Raw genomic sequence first — 10,155 nt, forward strand, 5'->3', positions numbered from 1 at the left:
TTTAATTTTTTTATTTTTTTTTACTATAAGAAGTGATAGATTTTGTTTCAAAGATTTGATTACGATTTGTACAATCTACCCAAGATAAAATAAATACCTGTGTTATAAGCTTTTAATTATTTTCCCTAAGTCTGAGAAAATCGGTTTTAAAACCAGTTTTAAGAGTAAACTTCGGTTAAACTCGGTTTTGAAATTTCTCAGTTTTATGCAAGCCCTAGTTTGCATGAGCTGTGAGGGTAAAGGGAGGAAGTAACTTTGATTCTACCGCTAATTTACAATCAGAACTACGATCGCTTGGAAGGTGATTACATCCGTAATTTTTGTTTTCGATGTTAACTTTTCAAAATAAATTGAAGAAACAAAAATATTATCGTAAATAAAAAAAATAAATGCATGTGCGCGTCTGTTTTCAAGCGAGAACACTTTAATGGTTACTGCTAAAGAGTTTAATACTTGCAAAAATAAGTTTAGTTATTTCATTCCTAAAACACGATTTCTCTGTGAATCTGAATGAGACAAAGCCCGGATGCAAGCATTATCAGCTAAGCTTGGCAATCTCCGACGATATCAGGACAGATGTGTCTGTCCTGATATCGTCGGAGCTTTAACACACACTTAGATGGGGACACACTTGTGTTTGTTTTGGAATGCAGAATAGACGTGCACGCGTGTGTTTTCGTTTGTGAAATTCAAACGAATAAAACTGCAGCCATTATTAACACACTGGAGGATGGAAGCCTCCTCAACAATTCATGTTGAGGGAGATGGACCATAATCTGCCACGCTGGTCCAGTGCGGGTTGTCAGATCGACCGTATTTAGCAGTCAGGGGCTTGAACCCCGGTCTACTCAAGGAGCGTGTGATACTGCACTCCCGCTCCTGACCACCCGGCTACGGAGGCCGTTATAAGTGGGGAATTAAAAGAAACTGCTTTCTGTCGGTTGAAGTTGTATATGGTTTGTGCTTTCATACAGCCAAGTGGAAAAAAATGTGTTTTCTTCTTTGCTGAGAAGAACACGCACCACATGCACATACACATAAGTACAATATACACATACACATAAACACACAATATACACATACACAGGCACATACACATAAGCACACAATATACACATACACAGGCACATACACATAAGCACACAATATACACATACACAGGCACATACACATAAGCACACAATATACACATACACAGGCACATACACAGGCACATACACATAAGCACACAATATACACATACACAGGCACATACACATAAGCACAATATATTTTTTAATTGCTAAACTGTTGATGTTATTAGCCGACTTGTTAAGAAGCAGATGTCAACGTTAATATTGGTAATTTTAAGTTTTTGAGAAAAATAATGTTATTTGTTGGTCACTTGAGAAGCGCATGTTGGTTTTGCATATACATTTTAATTGCTTGACAAAACTAAACGGTTAAGCGTAACATGTGTGTTTTGGTTTGTTTTTGGAAATTTAAATCAAGTCAAAAAGCACACTTGATAATGCTAAAATATACAGTTTTATTCTTGAGGTAACATCGAAAATAACATAAAATGCCAACCTTAACGTTGGCAATTTTTACATTAACATCTTGTGCTAACAACAAAAACGGAAAAATTATAATCTTAAGGAAAAACTAACTGGAGTCACTGAGAAATAGTTTTGCAAAAAATGAACACAAACGGACATCAGAACCACTAGAGCTCCAGAAGAAAGGATTTTGTACATGTCATCTACCAACATTTTTTAATTGTTTGTATTAAGTTTCAAAGATACAAACAGACTATATTTTACACATCAAGTATGTACAGAGGTTTGAGAAGATAATATAATCAATGCAGATAAACTTGATAAGACTTCTAGGAAACGCACAGGTTTAATTTTTCAGCTTTTCAAGAACAGGTGGAACTTTGGTCAAGAAAAACTTTAAGAATACAGATAATTTTATTTTCAGATCTCAACAACAGATGGAAACAGCAAGGAATTTTTACCTAACAGGTTAAAAAAAAAGGAAAGTTTTTCATCCCGCAAGGTTTTTCGCGGCGGCTGGGCTCCTACCCCACAGCATAACCACTTCAAAATAAACTACACATTCCTAATGAAACCCACAATGCATTATCACATAATTAACGTTAAAATTATTCAATAAATTCACTTTGACGTCACAACCGATACATTCAAAAGTAATGGGAGACCCGCATAGTTGTGAGGAAACGTCAATGCTTGCTGAACACAACAACCCCAGATCCGCTCCCCTGGCCCAAAAAAAAAAAAAAAAAAAAAACCTGAAAATTATATTCTGAACTCACCACTACCACCATCTATCGAGAGAAAAACAAACTAACATTTTTATTTCCAAATACCATCTTCCCGCCAAATCGCTGCTCCACCTCCTCCTGGATACCAGACCCGCAAATTTCGTTTAAAACCCTATCTCATTAACTACTAATGTAAGTAGTGCGGTATATGTTTGATTAAAGTACTTTGAAGCATATTCACTGTATGCTTTCTTAAAATGAGTCTAATAAGACTCATTTTAATATACCATATCTATTACTGTGCTTTATTTGAAATTGTCTATGATTAAGTTACTAAAATTTCAGTATACCTTTCAATGGACACTTGACAGAGACATAATTTTGGAATTTTTGGAATCAGGGGATCAGTTTTCTTTAGAACTTACAACTCTTGATCTGTGTATACGATTATTTATTTTATTTTATTTTTTTGTTGGCCAGCATATAATTTGTCCAATCTTTCTTTAAATCTGTTCAAAGTACGGCCTTCCAGTTTATTCCAACAATCAACTCCTCTTTGCAAATTTCTATACATATATTTTGCAACTATGCTTTTGAACTTAAATTTATTTATGTCCCTTCTTATTACCCTTATAAATTCATGTTATGATTATTACAAATCTCAATACTCACAAAAATGTCAAATCGTCCCAGTCAGTATTTTTAATAGCGAACTTACGCAGCTGCTCAATGCACATGATAAGTTGGGCGCCACCGAAATGAAACTATTGCCCGATGATAACAAATTATTTAATCTCCCTCCTTATTCTATTCATAAACCATCCTAACTGCAATGGCATCTCTCAAGGTAAGATCGATGTTGGATTCGCCATTGACGGTAGCAAAGATTATTGCTGAATTTGGAAAATTCTGTACTAACAGGCTATGTGAGACGATAAAATCCTCCAAACAGCCACCTCTTTCATCTGCCCCTCCGCTGCCAAAATGGGGATCTTGCATTAGAATTCATGACAAAGAGCAGCCTTGAACTCTATAAAGAACTTGTCTCTTCCTCCCTGCAGTATGTATATACAGTCAGTTCCGCTGGTATCCTGACAGTACATAGAAATAACACAAATTGGACATATGACACGAAGAACCTCTACGCAAACCGTATGCACTCTGTTCAAGGAGCTACTCAAAGCAATTGCCAAATCCAGGTTCGGCACAATTGCTGTCCAAACATTTTCATCTTCCCCCTGCATCACCTGTATATTCGTAGGATAACTAATAGCACCACCGTGAAACGCATAAGGATCTTGAAGGCACAATTTTTTTTTCTCCTGCTGTAGTGCTGCACCTCACGGACCCACCACAGCGATTGATCTTGCTGGCTGCGCATTACTCTTTTAAAACACTAACTCAATTACGTGAGACGTACCGATTCGAACAAACTCTAATACTACTGTTCACAGTTATAAGTTCTTTAGCTACTATTAAAGCTTAATGATTTAGCTATTATTAAAGCTTATCAGTTCTTTAGCTATTAAAGCTTAATGACTCTCCAGAACACTGCTTTAGCATCCCCCCCCCTCGAAAATCCTAGGACCGTCTTTGACCATAAGATATATAAATTATACAGTGATTTTGAATTACTCACAATGAATGCAGTCCTAAAAGTTAACGTTCTTTAAGCTTCAGTGTTTAGGAAACTTTTAATGATATTCTTGTTTTCAGTATTGTAGTGAAAGATTTCACTTTTGGTGTCGATTTAATTTTTAATTCTATAGACCTCCTGTCCCTCCTCTTGTAACCCCTTCGTGCTGAGATCTTGCAGCACTGAGTGCAAACTTCATAATCAGGAGCGCCTTAGATACTAATGTGTTATATTATAATAACAACAACAGTAACGTCATAATCAGATTTAATTCGGAAATAGCGAAAATGCCGTTTTTTTTTTTACCCCCCCCCCTCTACTTCTGGCATTTGCCAACGAAGATACTGAGAGGGAGCCACGGCGGTAAAATATAATAGTTTTAAATTCCAGTTTTAATCGTATCCTTTAGATGAATTTACGCAATATCAGTAGTGGAGCATCGTATAAAAATAAAAACATCCGATAGTTTAGAAACATTTACAGTTATTTTAATTTTTTTTTTTAAATTTCGTTAAGTTAGAGTGGTTGCAAGCCAGACTATGACAAACCGCCACGTTTTTATGTATATTACTGGCAGGCCGTTCAGTATATTAAGTCATATTATGTACATTAAGTCAAACATAAGTTCCAATCTATACTCAGTATATAAAGTGATACATAAGTTAGTTCCGGTTATTTTCTTAATTGAAGTTTCATGCAGTTGAACAGTACAGTATATGAATGTATAGGGTGATTCAGGAGGCATAATAAATATTTTGGAGTATCGATTATTTTGAGTAAAAAAGTTATTATAAACATGTGTTTAATTTTCAATAGGATGATACAGCTGTTTTAAACTGGCGCGCACAGCTCCCTGAATCAGATGTGACAAAGAAGCAGTTATAACGACGCTGTTTGGTGTTAAAAGTGTTGTTAGAACGTTGCACATCTTCACACATGTTGAATATGCCGATATGGTGTTTGTCTACGGTTTTTGTGGTGGAAGTGCTACTGCTGCTTGTAGAGAATACCGTCGACGGTTTCCTAACCGCAGAATACCGGATTCAAGAGTGTTTACACCAAACTGCGTGAGATTGGTACAGTTCCCAGCGCTCATATTTCTTCTGAACGTGAAAATGAAAAAAATGTGGATGAAATAGAACACATTCTTCAGTCGGTAGAACGTAGGCCTACTATTAGCACACGAAGAATTTCTACGCGTATTGGTGTTCCACAGACAAGAGTATGGCGAACTTACGTGAGCACGGCTTGTATTCATTTCACATACAGCGGGTGCAACATCTTCAACCAGGAGACGATGCCCAGCGGTTGGAATTTTGTCGGTGGGTAAATGGTAATCGCCGATTAGCGATGAAGCTACTTTCACCCGTGACGGTACCCGTAACTCTCATAGGTTATCACCTATGAGAGTTACGGGTGTTGTTGGTCCACATGCCACTGTAGAAACAAATTTTCAACATTGCTTCTCTGTAAACTTGTGGCGCAGTATTATCGACAATCAGTTGATTGGGCCTGTTCTGTTACAAAATCGTCTTACAGGGCCCACTTACCTAGAATTTCTGCAAAACCAACATCCACTACTATTGGAGGATGTTTCCTTGGCTACAAGGATTGGTATGTACTTTCAGCATGACGGAGCTCCTGCACATTATACCCGTCTGGTGATACAATATCTAAATCGAACTTTCCCTGAACGATGGATCGGCCGTGGTGGTCTCATTCATTGGCCACTAAGGTCTCCAGACTTCACTCCGTTAGATTTTTGTTTGTGGGGTTGGATGAAAAGCGCAGTATACAAAGAAAAGGTGAATACAAGAGACGAATTGCTCGCTCTCATTTTGGATACTGCCGCCCTCATAAAGGAACGCCAAGATGACCTCAGAAGACCAAAACGTCATTTTACCACAAGAGTTGCAAAGTGAATTGAGGCTGGCGATGGAATTTTCGAATATTATTGTGATCTGTAAAATGTTTGTCACTATTTTGTGTTTTGCAGCATTCGAAAAGTCAATAAATACAAACAATGTTATTGATAGTTCTTTAATACCTCTCATAATAGATTTGTGTGTGCCAGTTTCAAACAGCTGTATCTCCATATCCATTGAGAATTGGACACATGTTTATATGAATTTTTTTACTCAGAATAATCGATACTATAACCTCCCAAAATATTTACTACTCCTCCTGAATCACCATGTTTTTTACCGGAATAAACTGACCCACTTTAATCTCATGCACTGGATTCAGCACAATGAACTGAATACGTAATTTATCTCAGAACAATCTATTCACAGCACAATGATCCACGAATGTATGAGTTGAGATATTAGTGTTTTTGGTATTATTACATTACATTATTTGCATTCAAAAAGTGGAATCGCACTCGACCTGCAAAGCGCAAATTTACTGAATACTCGAGCTGCAAAATTACTGAATACCCGAGCTGCAAAATTACCGAATACCCGAGCTGCAAAATTACCGAATACCCGACCCGATTGTACACTCAACACGAGAAATTAAAATGATCAGTTTAATGCTAATGAAGATACTATTATATTATTTATCGCTAGATGTCACTGTGTAAATTTGTTAAGCTGAAATATGGCGTAAAATTTTTTCGTAGTGTGGGTATCTCAGTTTGTTTTTCTGTTCCGTTGATTCTCTATTTCAGTGAATATAAAAAAGTGTGATCTTGATAGTAAAGTGACTAAAGAAGAGTTATGTAGTATTTTGTGTGAGCTGAGAAGGAAGTCATAGAACCTAGTGTTTTAAACAGGTGACGAGCTGTTTCGTACTTTTCAATGCCTGGGGATCGGTTACTGGCATCAATGGGTTTATCACCGGAACAGCGAATTGTTTGTTCAATTATACCACCTTTAAATTATTCTTCGCATAAGGGGCAAGCTGGAAGAATAGGAATACTTGGAGGAAGCAAAGAGTATACAGGAGCTCCTTATTTTGCAGCCATTTCTGCAATCAAGGTAGGCTGTGATCTTGTTCATGTATTTTGCACAAGGGATGCGGCTACTGTAATAAAATCCTATAGCCCAGAATTAATCGTGCATCCGGTTTTGGACAGCGCAATTGCATCAGATGAAATTTCAGTATTTTTACCGAGACTTCACGCTGTTATAATTGGGCCTGGTTTAGGTAGAGAAGAAAAAACATTCGAAGTTGCGCGTATTGTTATTGAACGAGCTAAAGAAATGCAAATACCAGTTGTGTTAGATGCCGATGCATTGTTCTATATAAATACCCACCCAGATGTCATTTGTAATTATAAAAAAGCAGTGCTGACGCCAAATATTGTCGAATTTGCACGATTGTACAAATCTGTTATGGAATCAGAACCTGATCCAAATAGCCAATCAGAAAATGTTAAACGCCTGGCCACAAAACTTGGAAATGTGACAGTTGTCAGAAAAGGTCCAGAGGATATTATTTCTGATGGAGAAAATATAGTTACCTGTAAGGAAATGGGAAGCCCAAGGCGTTGTGGTGGACAGGGAGATCTACTCTCTGGTTCAATGGGTGTGTTTAGCTATTGGGGACACAATGCATACTGTAATCCTCAGCGGAAAGCCAGTTTACCACCACTGGGTCCTACTGTTGTAGCTGCACTTGGTGCTTGTATGCTTACAAGGAGATGTAGCTTATTTGCTTTTAAGAAATGTTCTCGTAGCATGACAACAAGTGACATGGTTGGGGAAATAAGAGCAGCATTTTCAAGTCTTTTCCCAATAGATTAACACTTTACAAAGTACACATTTTTTCCTTCATAATCATATGAAATTCTGATGTTCATAAGTTGATGCATCTAGGACCAGTTATTTTAAAAATTATATGTTGAATGATTGTAGTTTGTCATATTTGTTCTGTTAAATTTGGTTTTCTCATTTTTGTTTGAAAAATAATTTTAGTATTATTATATGTTAAAACTGAAGAATAAGTCATAAAATTAATGTTACATTTAAAATATTTTTTCCATTTGCCTTTTTAATTCTGCCATTCAACCCTTAAAAAAAAAAAAAAAAAAGGGTAACATTTTATAAGCATTCTACATTAGTATGTGTAAACCCAAATGTGAAATGATTATAACAGTTACAATTCATCTCTCTTTCCATAAAATGTATATTTTAATAAGTTTAAGGGTAATAATTTTAGCATTTGTTAATTTGATTAAGGAAGTATGTTTCACAATCTCAAGGGAAATGGATAAATAGTTGGATTACTTCTCTGGTTCACCTTTGTAGTATGTTTAATTATTGGATTTCATTATCACATCATTGTTACTGTAACCAACTAGTTGCTCTGTGTAAGTTCTTATTATTTATTATTTTTTTCTCAGCCAGTGGTTCTGCTGCAGGCTTGTTTGCTACTGAATCCATATAAGTTGCAGCTTTCATATTTTTTTAATATAAATTTGCTATTTTTAGGATTGTTATGTTATCTGAATATGAATTCAAACAACTGTTTGAATCTGGAACTGTAGAATGATAATATTACCTTAATTTATTGTAAAAACTACATGCCAGAAGGAAAAAAAAATTCTGTATACTTTGAACTTAGTGTAATAGAAAAAAAAATTAGTTTTTAATTAAGTCTTGCTAAAGGACAAAATAACTGAACATCATTAAATTTTGTACAATAAAGTAAGTGTCATCATCACCTTTTTCCACATATTTTATGGAAAAAGTATAATTTTTTTGTGCAGTTTTACTAGAAATGTTCCACTAAATATTAAGGATCAGTTCAGTGCTGTATACTGGTATGTATGCATCCCCCCTTATTTTCCTTATCAGTCAATTTGCTTAATCTTATACCTGTTATTTCTCTTTTATGTAATCTTTCTGTGTTATAATGTGATGCATATAGATAGAATAATATGATAAAAAGATAGATAAAAAGCTTTCTATATATATACACTTATGCTTGCTCTGTGTTTCCAATGTACTGCTTAATTTCTACACATATATGCACATCTGCTTAGTAGCAACACCACCTTAGTGCTGTGCTAGACTTTGGTCTGGACAAGATGATAGAACCGTTCCTATAGTATATTCAGCTTCTAGACTGAATATACTGGAGGAATATGGTTCCCTTAAATCTTGGATAGCTCAGTACTCCTGATGGTCCTTTAGACTCCACTTCACAACTGCTTGGTTAGGTTGAGCAATTTTAAAATGGGCAGGTGGGAAGCATCAGAGTGACTTTGACCAATAAATTGGTCATGTTAAAAAGTAAGGATCAGTCACTGTTGTGCTTCTAAACCACACTTATAGCTTGATGTATAGTGCATTATTCTTTTGGAAATAGTTATCACCCAGTGGGGTAGAATAGTCATGATGAGATGCAGTTATTGTTGAATAATGTTCAACCTGTTATTGTGTGTGAATAATTTTATCATTCTCTCCCCCCCTACCTTTTTTTAAGCTCATTCATGTTCTAAACCACTCTTTTTGTTTAGCTGCAAATGACAGTATCTTCTTGTTAAAGTTTTTGCTCAAATTTCTTTTCCTAAATTTGAGCAATTTCTGTTAAATGCACTTAAAATGACTCCCATGTGTCTGTGAGTTTCATTCATATATAAATAGATTAAGTAGGTCCTAATATTCTGGCACTTACTTGTGAATATCAGGGGTCTGTGTGTAAGCATTCTCCTTATACACAGACCCCATTCGTAGGTTCTAAAATTGATTGGAATTTTAAAGTTGAATTAAATGAATAGCTTAGAAAATAAATTGATAAAATATAAAAAATACAAAAAATTCATGGCCTCACATTATTATTGTTATTCTTTGTATGATAAAAGTGACATGGGTGCCATCAGGGTCGGACTGAAGATAAATGGCCCACCAAGAAATTAGAATTAGGGCTCCATATATATTTAAAAACATGATATGAAGTAGGTTTGTATGGTTAAAAAATTAAAAAGAACAATTACTTATTTTCTTAATTATAACTCAAATTAATAAATACAATTGGCATACAAGCAAAAAAAAAGAAATTCTAAGTGTAGAATAAAAATAAATAATTATCTTTTTTATTAAATAAACCAAGAAAACAAACCAAAATAGGTACTTCTCTGATTAAATAGAATTATGGCATCGATAATTTTTTATATTCTGTGCTTTGAGAAGGAAGAGTCAATAATTTTGTTAAGCTCTATTGAATGTAGTACATCTTGTTGTATATTTATTATCATTACCCACATAAAAATGATTTTATTGTTTTTAATATTAAAAATACACTT

The 10,155-nt window shown here is 35.1% G+C and overlaps 1 protein-coding gene across 1 annotated transcript; it reads left to right on the forward strand.

The window, feature by feature from the left end:
* The first annotated feature begins 6,511 nt into the window (after positions 1-6,511).
* On the forward strand, positions 6,512-7,720 carry Naxd (NAD(P)HX dehydratase). The gene has a single exon (XM_090370749.1). The coding sequence runs from the start codon at positions 6,704-6,706 to the stop codon at positions 7,649-7,651; it is 948 nt and encodes a 315-aa protein (XP_090226875.1). The 5' UTR covers positions 6,512-6,703; the 3' UTR covers positions 7,652-7,720.
* The last annotated feature ends 2,435 nt before the right edge of the window (positions 7,721-10,155 follow it).

Source organism: Mastigoproctus giganteus, chromosome 3 (assembly GCF_048544385.1).
Source record: "Mastigoproctus giganteus isolate SK-2022 chromosome 3, ASM4854438v1, whole genome shotgun sequence".
NCBI lineage: Eukaryota > Metazoa > Arthropoda > Arachnida > Uropygi > Thelyphonidae > Mastigoproctus > Mastigoproctus giganteus.

Coding starts and splice junctions, on each gene's coding strand:
- Naxd (XM_090370749.1), top strand. CDS start 6,704: ATGCCTGGGGATCGGTTACTGGCATCAATGGGTTTATCACCGGAACAG.